At 38.4% G+C, this 13,065-nt stretch overlaps 1 protein-coding gene across 1 annotated transcript in view; it reads right to left on the bottom strand.

The window, feature by feature from the left end:
- Window positions 1-682: 682 nt before the first annotated feature.
- Window positions 683-13,065, bottom strand: part of CFAP95 (cilia and flagella associated protein 95) — a 76,852-nt gene continuing 64,469 nt past the window's right edge. The window contains exon 6 of the mRNA XM_047096030.1: window positions 683-871. Coding sequence (XP_046951986.1) covers window positions 683-871 — 189 coding nt within the window. The remainder of the gene's footprint in view (window positions 872-13,065) is intronic.

The following is a 13,065-nucleotide window of genomic DNA, read 5'->3' as shown; positions in this document are numbered from 1 at the left end:
ATATTAGATGCAGACATCAAACCCTAAAGTTTTCCCATCAAACCCTAAAGTTTCACTAAGATTCTGGCTACATCTCTCCTATTCCATATGCTCAAAAAGTATTGTCTTAAATAAGGAAAAGCACTATACTGAATAAACAATCCACACTGCAGTTAGCCAGCATAGATAAACCAAAGTCTACAAATAGATACACACCCCACCTCCACTGCAACTCTCTCTCTCTCTCTCTTTCTCTCTCTCCCGTGTTGCCCAAACTTCAGCCATTTGACTTTCATGTCAAATCTGAGTACCATGTATGTTATTTTCCCTTAAAAGTGGAATTTAGGTTGGGTTACTTTTTAAAAAAATTATCCATTCTAAGCAATCATAAGCTTGACTGTGCTAGCTTTATACATTTTTTCTAGTAAAATTTAAAATAAATACATAGTCCATAAATAAAAGAAAATTCCAGCAATTACCATCTAGAATTGTGTTGTACACCTTCCCTGGTATACACATTAAACTTTGGGAAATACCAGAGTAGCTTTATGAGAAGAAGGATATATACATGATGGCCTAGAATATTTAAGATATTGTTTTTAAAGGAATCTACTATAGTAACACCATTTCCATTGCATTTATTAGGATAGCAAATCAACTGTTATATCCATTATTCTTTCGTTAGAGAATCTGATTCCATATATTATTTTAAAAAGGGGACAATAGGACCACCAGTTAATGGGTAGAGTTTTTGTTTTATATATGAATTAGCATAAGTCCCACTTTCATCATGCCAAGTGTTGATGCCAAATCTTTTGGAACCATCTAGATCTGTGAACTGAGAACGGCATTTTCTGTGGACTATTGAATAATCATCTTGACAAGGATAATCCTATGGGGGAGAGGGGGAGAAAGAGAAATAATATTGAATGACCGAAATACGTAAAAACGAGTGATTTCTAAAAGTTGATCTTATTAAGATCCAAGTTTAATTTTCACACAATTAATTTAATATCTCAAGTTACAAATGCTTCAATGAAAATATGGCTATTGTTTCATTTACAAATACTTTAATTCTGAAAGAAGAATCTAGTTCTTTTATTTATAAAGCTAAAAAGATGAATTGTTATACATGTAAAATTTTTCTAAACCATAAATATACGGCACAAAGAACCGTTTAAATTTCATGATCATCTACGTAAGACCAAAACAATTACAATTTACCTATCATTCAACATCTTTTTAAACTGAATATAAGTTATAATTATTCCAAAGAATATTATCTTGGGTTGTATCTTTCATAGTCGCTATCAAGTGACTTGCCAGTAAATGCCAAACTCAAGGGTTCATTCCTCTGAGAAATTTACCTCAGGATAACCCAGTATAACGTTTAAGGTATTTATCCCTAAAGCACTTCATAGAAACTTCCGTTGTAATAAAATGAGACACTGTCATTGACCATTTCCAAAAGGGAATATTGATTCTCTCAGATTACATCAAGGATAATGGTAGACAAGGGACATAAAGCCCTTGAACTCACTATCTAATTTCTGCTTCAAATTGGTGCTAATTTTAAAGCACTAACACAATATTGAAATTAAATCACCAGAACTATAAAACAATGAAAGAACATCAAAATAGTTCTAATCTTAGATTGGCTTTATTGAAAATAATTGGAAAATGTAACCATTTATTCAACCATAACAATAAGTATGGGGTCAATCATGGGTTGGGCACAATAGTTGAGTGTTTATGTCTTTTAATCCATAGCAGGACTCTGACATAGGAATTATTACTCCCACTTTACATATAGGAAAAGATATTGCTTAAAATCTCAAGAAAAAGAGATTTTAAGGAATGCCAATATTAAGTAATTCAGCCAGGACTTGTAACTAATTATCTGACTGTAAGATGCATTCATTATCCCTCCAGGACCCTCATGAAATTCTTAATAATTAGGAGATGAAAAGAAACACAAACCACAAAATCCTAAAGCTACATTATATCCATGTTATTTTCTGTATAGTTTGGGCTTTTGTTTTTCGGAGGCAGTGTCTAATTTCTCTGAGGCACATATGTTAGTTTTTGGTCTGGTAGAGGCCCTTCCAATGAAATTTGAGCATTACTGGACAAACCTGCCTGCTCAAAGGGAGGCAGGGTCTGCTCATTCCTACACCAGCTTCTGTCAAACTAAAGGGAGCTTCAAATTCAGGGTCAACGTGTTTCTCTAGCATCCCCTAGGCAGAGAGGATGATTTATTTTGATCAGGTAGGTGAAACGATTAAATGTGATGTTTTAAGAAAAGGATTCTGGCAGCAAGAAGGTATTGACGACTGAAGGTAGAAATGATCAGATTCCAGAACAGTAATTAGAATTAGAATGACAATAAGAATTCACATATCATTAACTGATGTATGGATAAACAAAATGTGATCTATTCATACAGTGAAAAAACATTATTTGGTAATAAAGTGAACAAAATACTGACACATGCTGTAGCATAGATGAACCGTGAAAACATTATGCTAAGTGAAGGAAACTAAACCAAAAAACTACACATTGTATGATTCCTTCTAAAGAATGTCCACAGAGATAGAAATTAACTTTGTGAGGAGCTGGGGGAGGGGGAGAATGAGGAGAGACTGTTAATGGGTGCAGTGGCCAATAGATCACGGGGCACCCAGGCATTTGCTAAGCATTATTTATGAGTTGTGTCTGTGAGGGTGTTTCTAGACGAGATCAGCATTTGAATCTGCACACTCAGTAAAGCAATTTGCTCTCCCTAATGTAGGTGGGCATCTTCCAATCCACTGAGGACCTGAATAGAAGAAAAAGGCAGTGGAAGAAAGAATTCAGTCCCTTCCTGCCTGATAGCTTGAGCTGGGACATTCTTCTTATCCTGCTCTTGGTACGTGGTTCTCGGGCCTTCAGACTTGGAATGAATTACAGCCACCAGCTTCCCTAGGTTTCCAACTTGCAGCCAGCACGTTGTGGGACTTCTCATCCTCCATATTGCATTAGCCAATTCCTTAAAATAAATCAATCTGTCTCCCTCTCCTCTCTCTTTCTGTCTATCCTAGTGGTTATCTATCTGTTGAGAAATGTGACTAATAAAATGCATATGGAATTTCTTTTGGGGGTGATGAAAATGTTCCAAAACTGATGATTGTATGACCCTATGTATATACAAAAATCACTGACTTGCATACTTTTACAGGGTGGATTTTATGGCATGTGACTTATATCTCAACAAAGCTATTATTTTTTAAAAGTGGGTAAGTAGGGGTGAGCAATCCAAAAGTTAGGAAAACTAGTTAAGAGACTACTGCCTACTCGTACACACATGAAATTGAGTCCCTTCTGTCATCAGAGGTATATTGGTAAGTGAGTTCCCCACCAGAAAAAAAAAAAACCACACAACTTATTTGTGATAATTGCCAAAATCTGTGTTGTAAATACTCCCGCTATGGCTGACTTCATGCTATCAAAGCGAGGTCAGTAAATATTGGGTTGGGAAGACGTGAGTATAATTAGCTCATGAAAACTTTAAGAAATGACTCCAGTTAACCCTGAATCCACTTCTCCCACCCCCCATTGTGTGACGGCCACACGATTTGGGTAGATCAATCCTACTGCAAGCTCTAGGGGCAGAATCTAACTGGCCTATGACAATTATAATAATCTCACGTCCACTCTCAGTGATCTCAGTGATTGATCCAGTGTTGGGCATGTGTTTTGAGTTTGTCCAAATAAAGTAAAGCCCAAGACTTTTGTTCAGTGGTTTGGAGGAAAGAAACTCTTTTTCCATTACTGGAAATGAGGAAGCATCTAGCCCAGGTTGCTATTGGTACTGCTCCTACAATCAGTTTAGCATGAAACCAACACCATAAAAGGCATATCTGAGAGTCAGTAAGAAGCATGATGACATTGCTGTATCAATCCTTTACTGAAACATGACTTTTCAAAAAAAAAGCGTAAACCAATAAATTGCTTTTATTGTCTGACCTGAGTTGGATTTTGTACAACCTACTAAAAACATCCTAACTAATGTGTACCTGAATAATAGGTAATGTTGGAACACTGAAATACTAAGAATCAGAGCAAAAAAAAAAAAAATGGCCAAAACCAAGGAAGTAGGACAAGTATGTATTTATAGTAGGAATAAAGGCAAACAATAAATTTGTGACTAAATATATAATCAAGAATTAGAAGAATGTGAATATGGAATAGGTAAACAAAACAGGACAATAAGAACACACTGCTGGGATCCAGGAAGGTATAACTATTATATGAAAGCAGAGCAAGAATGGTTTTTCAGTTTAATACTAAAGGCACAAACTAGAATAAAACAGCTGTACCAAGAGCCACCTTAAAGGACCTTAATAGTGACTGCAGCTTAGACCCAAGGCCAAATTGAGACGGTAGGAGTCTTAAGAAGTAATTTAGTGTGCCACTCAAATCAAGTATACAGGGGGTAATCATTTCAAAATGATGCGTAGTTTTGCCCTTTCTGTGTGTAACCAGTCATTTGCCCAAGGTGAGATCAAAATTTGTTTCAGAATAAAATGCTAACCAAAGAACAAAGTAGTATCAGCTTCTAATATGCAAAATAGGATTTTTCAGCAAGATAATAGCCTTGCAAACCACTCACAATTGTGAGGACTTTAGAATACCAATGTCCAGGCCTGGAAGACTTCACATTATAGAGTTCTCCAAATGTATAGAAAAAAATATCCTTTCGTTAAGGCTTAACCAAAGGTTGGAATGAATAGTCGGAAGATAGGGAAGAGTCTGGGGAATTATAGGAATGAGAAAACAAGAGAAAAGGGAAAAGCAGGATGGCAGAGACAGCCAATGTATTTCCCAATTTTCCCTTTCCCAGACTTTAAGCCAGCAGAGTCCCTCTCACCCGGACAGAGGGAAGTACATGAGACAAATCAGAGTAATGATGGAAAGGCATAAGAGGGGCCCCCATCCCTCATGAGAACTCTTGAAACTGACCATCTCAGGCTGCCCTTTCATCTGCCTGGAGGCCACCACACCCACGCTGGTGGGGCATCACACTTATGCACAGGGAGACTCTGAGTCACTTTTGGCATCCTGTGGGGAGTCTGCAGAGGGGGTTACTAACAGGAGCTGCAGAGCTGAACACTGGAGCTGGGGCTGAATGGGAATCACAGAAGTCTTCTGTGGGGTCCACGGTATTTATGGGAGTGGAAACGAGGCTGAGTTATCCCAAGCAAGCCATCTGGGATCTAAGCTAGCCCAGAGAGAAAGAGTGAGAAATAGAAAAAGACGGATGGTTCAATGTCCACAGACTTTAGCCACCAATGCCAGCAAGGAAAAGAGCGGCCAGGTGGACTAGGGACATCATCCCAGAGACCAGAACAGGCAGACAACAGCACACGAAAATCCTACTCTTGCCCTCTGGCATCAGGATGCTAAGGCACATCCCCCTCTCCATACACCTGGATACCATCTTAGGGAGAGTCCTAGTTACCATTACTGTGTAACAAACAGGCCAACCCATGTAGAACAGTACAAAACAATACCCATTTCCAGAATCTTTGGGTTAGGAATTTGGAAAAGGCGTAACAAAGACAGCATCTCTCTGCTCCACAATATCTGAGGCCTCAACAGAGAAGACTTGAAAGCTGGGAGTGACTTGAGGGCTGGGGTTACAAACATCCCTCACTCCGGTTGGTGGTTGATGCTGGCTGCCCGCTGGGACCTCAGCTAGGGCTGTTGACTGAAACGATGATGCAGGTCCTCCCCGTATGCCTGCTTGGGCCTTCAACATGGTGCCTGGGTTCTGAGAATGGCAGTGGCACTGAGAGAACCAGGAGGAAACTGCATTGTTTTTTATCACCTGGCCTCCAAAGTCACATAGCATCACTTCTACCATAGTCACGGTTCACCCAGTCCTAGGGGAGGTGATAAGGACTCTGCCTTTCAATGGAAGGAGTATCCAAATCACATTGTAAGGGCATGTGGGATGACCACATGTATTGCACCATTTGGGGAGAATGACAATCTGCCACATGGAGAAAAAGTAGGATGTGTTGGGGTTCTCAAGACTGTCCCTGGATTCAGTGATTTCTAGGAGGAACCACAGGACTCAACATGTAGTTGTATTTGTGGTTATGATTTACTACAGCAAATGGATACAGAGCAAAATCAGCGAAAAGGCACACAGGCTGAAATCCAGAGGAAACCAGGTGCAAACCTCCAAGAGCCCTCTCCCAGTGAGTCACACAGGATGCACTTAATTTCCTCAGCAACGGATTGTGAAATACTGTTTACTGGGGAAGCTCATTAGAGCCTCAGTAGCCAAGGTTTTTCTCAGGGGCTGGTCACAGGCACACTCTTTGCCTAGCAAAATTCCAGACTCCCAGAAGGAAAGCAGGTGTTCAACATGAACCATATTGTTTGCACAAACTGTTTAGGTGCAGTGAACCACTCTCATTAAGGAGTTCTAGTCCCAAAAGTCAAGTTTCTAGATGCCAGACAAGGGCCAACCTTGCAAGCAGGCTTTTTAAGAGAGAACAGTCTCAGTTCTGCTGTTAGCTCTTTTCTGCAAACAAAGGATGGGAAGAGATCTCTGAGAAAGTGAGAGTTTTTTTTAAAGGGAAATCAAACACTTCCTATAGGAACTATTTAAATTACAGAATCAGACTAAGCTGTAAATGGATTGAAGGGTGAGTGTTTTCCCACTGGTGGTGGGCTCAGGAAGAAGGCCAGTTATCCATTAGACACTTTTCCTCTGCATATGTGAGTTGTAAACAGTTGTTATATTTCCACACCCTAACATAATATTTAAATATGTACATGTTCAACATTTATTTAGTGGGACTAGGAAGAAATGTTTAGAAATTGCATATAAAAACAGAGGTGCGAATCACCACACATTGTTGACTGTTCACTGTTCTAGTGCTACACCGACCCTGAGTTCTGACAACGTTTACTTAAGATAGGATAATCACCACAAGCTTTTACTGGGCCCTTAAGGTAGATGAGGATCTCTGGTAAAATTTGTCTGGGGTGTGGACTGAATGGGTATCGGTGCACAATGGCTTATGCAGAGCCAGACTAGAAGACACATTTCACGGCAAGAATTTAGAGGACTCACCAGGCCAATGGGGCTAAAGAATCAAAGATGAACTATAGCTTCAAATCTGGATGGTGGGAGAGTTCTAAAACCAGTAAAAGAATATGAAAGACATGGAGATGGAGGGAGGAATTGTTTTAGGAGATAAATGATGAGTCACATTTTAAGACATTTTCAATGTGAGATGACATCAATACAAAATCTTTATTTGAAATGTGGTGCTGTGGGATAGACGGCTGGGAAAGAGGTCAGTGCCCTGTGCACAGTAGTAGATATTGGCTGGGGAAAAATAAAGAACAGTATTGGAACCATGGTTGATATTTGAATACAGACTGTGAATTACATGATTACACTGCATCAATTATTCCTAAGTTTAAAAATATTACCATAGATATGTGTCCTTGTTCTTAGGAAAATCACATGGAACTATTTATAGGTAAAGGGGCACAGCCTACTCTCAAATAGTAAACAATTGGTCACTTGGGGTAAAGATTATATGGGAGTTCCCTGTGCCATTCTTGCAACTTTCCTATAAGTTTGTAATTATATAAAATATATTATCTCACCCCCCCAAAAAAAGTAATGGTTGGAGAGCCTTGGGTGTGGATGAATTCTCTGAGATTGCATAAAACGAGAAGCACAGAGTTCTGGATCCCAAGTCTTATGGACACTCATGGTTGGGTCCATAAAGAAGCCATGAAGGACAAAGGAGGAGAGGTATGAAGTGCTGCAGGGTCATCAACTCTGAAGGTAGAGGGAGGTGGAAGAATGCAGTGGGAGCCAACAGGTGCTCACTCCCAAAGAAACATCATACAGAGCAAGACCCGACAAAATATAACCAATAGTGCCGTTCCAGAGAAACAGAGAGGAAGTCTAATGAAACATCCTGATCAGAGGTAGAAGCAGGCATTGGTGGTATAGTGGTGAGCATGGTGGCCTTCCTGATGAAAGGTGGAAAGGAAAGAGTGCCAGAGAAAGATACATCTATGGCCAGGACAAACAGGCCGTAGAAAGAGGAAGCACTAAAGATGCAGCAACAGAATCACTATGGGGAGAATCCGCCTTCAGGTTAAGAAAGCTTTCTTCCTTTTCTTCTCGTTCTCTTCCTCCTTTTAAACAAATCTTGGAAAGACAGGTTAGGACGTTACAGGAGGGTCCTCTGGGTGAGGGGGCCCCCCACTTGACATTCTCTCATTGTGAAGGAAACAATATGGTTTTACCACCTATGTCAATAAAATGCATCAGTATCTTTAAGTGACAGGTATCCTGCTCAGATCCCCATCCCCTCACCACCCTCATCTCCACTGACCCTTGGGTGCTATATTCTTACTCTGAACACCATTATCTCCTGAACCTTCTTTAGAATAAAATGACCTTACCATTTCTTGGTCAGCTGTGTACTCAGTCTTGACCAAGTTCTGGCTGTACTTAGTCTTATTTGACTTCACCTTTTTTCTTTAGGATCTTTTATTTTCTATAGCTTAATTTTTCAAGGTCATTTTCAGTTTGAAGACTATCTTCTGGAACATGAGTAACTCTGCCTAATTTAATAGTATACAATAATTTGAAAGCTTAGTCTCAATTCCTTCATCCAGATCATCCATAAAAATGCATAATGTGTTATGTTTCCTGGCCAAATCAGTCACTGTGAACTAACCTTGTGTCCACCATTACAGATAGCTATTAGCCACCTGGCACTCATATAGCAAAGACCATTCTTCCCTAGCATGCCTGTAAGTATGGTCATTTGGGGTACTCCATTTACTCTTAAAAAGGCATTTGAGGCAGCAAGCTTATTTATGTGAATATCACAGTGGATGGAGTGAAAGTAAATATACAGGTAGATTACCGTGATATTTTGTTTCATTACTTTCAATATACATAATTTATAAAATTCCTTAGCTGTTATACGCACTTGACTGAAGACCTGTCGTCCTCTAATAAGATTGTCTTCTGTATACACATACGGAGTGATGTGAGAGCAAAAGAACAATTTCCACACAGCCAAGTCTACTTTATCAACCCTAGGGATGATGGAGGATAGGCATCCCAGACAGACTCCTTCATCCATTTCCTCACTATTTTAAAAATGACTTCAGGGGTGCCTGGGTGGCGCAGTCGGTTAAGCGTCCGACTTCAGCCAGGTCACGATTTCGCGGTCCGTGAGTTCGAGCCCCGCGTCAGGCTCTGGGCTGATGGCTCAGAGCCTGGAGCCTGTTTCCAATTCTGTGTCTCCCTCTCTCTCTGCCCCTCTCCCGTTCATGCTCTGTCTCTCTCTGTCCCAAAAATAAATAAACGTTGAAAAAAAAAATGACTTCATTGCTATTGGATATTTTCTTCTCCCAGTGATTGTATCACAGACACAAGAGTAATTGGCAAATACAGCTACAACAAACATATTACTAATTGGATATATTTTTGTTATATATTTGATAATTCATTTTTTAAAAAATTTTTTTTAACGTTTATTTATTTTTGGGACAGAGAGAGACAGCGCATTAACGGGGGAGGGGCAGAGAGAGAGGGAGACACAGAATCGGAAACAGGCTCCAGGCTCTGAGCCATCAGCCCAGAGCCTGACGCGGGGCTCGAACTCACTGACCGCGAGATCGTGACCTGGCTGAAGTCGGACGCTTAACCGACTGCGCCACCCAGGCGCCCCATATATTTGAAAAACATTTACTACTCTTTTTATTTGATAAAATTTTACAAATGAAAAACACTTATAACCAATAGAAGGATGCATCTAAAGGAAAATAGTCATGGGAGGCACAAGGAAGGTTAGGCTATCATATAAATATAAATATTAATATCACTAAAGAGTCTCATTATCACGAAGAAAAATATGGAGACCTGCATGAATAATCACTTTACAAAATAAGCTGACTTTAAACAATATCATAAACTTTAGTAATGTCTAGCATCAAAAACTAAGCAATGCCACATTAAACCTTAGCTATTGATACATTTTTAATGCACAAACTTTGATTGGTCCTATCATAGAAAAAATAAATACGATTTTTTTATTCCTCAGTCTGTATTATGTGAGGACACCTGCCACTATTTTATACTTATAATGGCATGGTTAGTTATAAATTTGAGGCCCAGTGTTTTCAATTAAAATTTTTTTTCTTCCTTTACACAAGTCAAATATGTTCAATGTAGAAGTTAAACATAATTAAAAGAAAGAAATTAGAACTAAACTCTTCTGACTTAACCCAGAAACAAAAGAAGATCATAGCTACTTCACTTCAAAAGGCAATATAAAGTGAAGGTGTAGTTTTAGAGAACACAGGGTTCTTTCCTCTAAAAAGAGACAACACAAAAACTGCTTGAAAATCTGAGTTTCCTGAAAATTAAGACCACAATTTCTCAACTGTTGGTGATACACGAGATGAGGATGAGTTAAAATATTAACTTCCTAATTTTTAAGTAGACTTGAATTAAATGTTTGCCAAGGTCCTCATCAAAAAGATTACTTGGTCATAAATAAATACTATTAGGATGGGACAGGATCAATGAGAGAGAATCATATCATCTCGAATACATAAATAGTAAAATTTGAGAGCCCAAGAGCTATATACGTTAGTGAAAGTCCTCCAGAGAAATAGAAACAATAGAAGATAGATAGATAGATACATACATACATACATAGAAAGGAAAAATGTCTACTTATCTATCCACCATATCTATCTTCTATTTCTTCTATTTCTATATGTATGGGACAACAGGTGACCCTTGAACAATATGGGTTTGAACTGTGCAGGTCCATTTATACACAGATTTTTAAAAATAAATATAGTGCAGTACTATAAATTTTCTCTTCCTTATGATTTTCTTAATATTTTTTCTCTAGCTTACTTTATTGTAATAATGCAGTATATAATACACATAACATACATAATGTGTATCAATCAACTATTTATGTTGTTTATGTTATCAGTAAGGCTTCTGGTCAACAGTAGGCTATTAGCAGTTAAGTTTTTGGTGAGTCAAAAATTATTTGTGGATTTGTGCATCAGTCAAAAATGATTTGTGGTTGGGGGGCGGTGTCAGTGCCCCTAACTCCCACATTATTTAAGGGTCAGCTGTGTATATATATAATGAGAGATCCTTCCTTCCTTCCTCCTTCTCACCTATTAGCAACTATATATTCCCCCCAATAAGTCAAATCTTTTTGTATTCCAATGGGGAGGCTGTGGAATGGAGCTATGTGAACAAATGCCAGCAGATCCTAAAGTTGAAACTGGGGTCTAGGAAATGTGGTCTCTTAATGCTGGCAGAATCCCATGAGACTCAGAACTAGACCCATTTGCCTCAAAGTACAAAATCATGTGTATACATATCTATGCATATACATATATGTGTATACATATAATCTCAGCACAAACGTGTAACACACAATGAGATATTTCAGGCATTGTTTTAGACTGAGGAAGGCCACCATTTCCTTCTGAACCCAAGTAATAGAGGGCCGTTCCTGTGGTTAGCTAACAGCAGTATTTTGGAACACCTTGACGTCAATCAAAAGATAATAGGTACAACCACATGACCCCTTCCCTCTTCTCCAATTTCACCTTCCAACCCTATCTCATTTGCAGATGAATCTAAAACTCTTTTTCATTTTAGTCAATAGTTAATGTAATGAGAAAAACAAGGATATGCAGCAAATGCCCATTATTCTTTTGTCAGTAAATATTGAATTAGAACATTAACAGGACACAAAAGAGAAAATTAAATAGTAGATATATTAAGATTCAAGGCAAAGAAAAGTAGTACTAAAATAAAAGTCATGAAAACACATCATGGAACCTGGAACATTACCTAGTTAAAAATTACACTTCATTCTGGAGTATAAGGCTTATACATGATTTTTCAATGTGGCCAATTCAATGGTACAACTTTGCACACTATATGTTTTTAAAAGAGAAACAGAAAAAGAAAAGGACTATATGCTGAAACGAAATTATGGAAGATCATGGGAGTACAGAATGGAACAAAAATACAATGAGAGGGTTTTAAAAAAAAGTGAGAACCAAAGCTAATTTCCTTCAGATGCTTCCTATAGCACTCCCAAGCTGTTCTAGATTCATTTTCTGTCTCAGCTTTTGGTATTTTCTGCAGATCATTCTTTCCCTCCTCTTCTTTTTAAGGGCCCTGGTAGGCATCCCTTCCTGAGAGGCAGAAAACTAAAGGCAAGTCTAGCCTTTGGGGAGTTTCTTGAATATGAATAATCCCAACTGAACAACAGAGGGTTCTTAATGATGCTGTCCACCTCTGACTGCTAGCCAAGGTACATTTTGATCTGGGATGATACTCAGAGTATTTATCAATCTATACAGTCACTCAGACTGAGCATGTCCTAGAGGCCCCTGGTAAGACAAGTATTAAACTTCCAGAAGGTTCAGGCTGGGCCCACTCAACCATGAAGCACAGGAAGCCCAGTACCTAGAGCCCACAGTATTTTTGGGGACTCACAAAAATGTTGTCATTTATTTTAAAATCAGAATTTTTAAGATGAATCTAGTAACAATGTGAAGGTACTTAGTGCCACTAATTCTACGTTAAACAAGGGTCATATAGTAAATTTTATATTACATATATTTTACCACAATAAAAAATGCAGATGCCATTTTGCAAAACTAACTGTATTAAATGGTAGAAACTCTTAGCTAAGCCAGGAAATGTTGCTGGCCATTTAATATTCATAAACATTTTAGGGTAGAAACTGATGATAGCTATTATACACAAAGTTTTGTTTAAAATAGGGTACAAGAGTACTTCTCAGAAAAAAAAATAAGTATTGTACGCTTTAGTTTTGTGTAATAACACCCACTGGTACATTGGTAATAACTTCAAGAGGGTTAACAATAACATGGTCATATAACATGGCCATAAAATACAATAATATAGTCATAAATAGGCATGAAGACAGTATAAGGGGGAAAAGATGCGTAATCTTTACAAAACGCCAATAA

This window comes from Lynx rufus, unplaced genomic scaffold (assembly GCF_022079265.1).
Source record: "Lynx rufus isolate CCGP_SWC_20201006 ecotype Redwood Valley unplaced genomic scaffold, mLynRuf1.p SCAF_10, whole genome shotgun sequence".
NCBI classification, from domain to species: Eukaryota; Metazoa; Chordata; class Mammalia; order Carnivora; family Felidae; genus Lynx; species Lynx rufus.
This window is presented reverse-complemented; position numbering and strand designations above follow the sequence as displayed.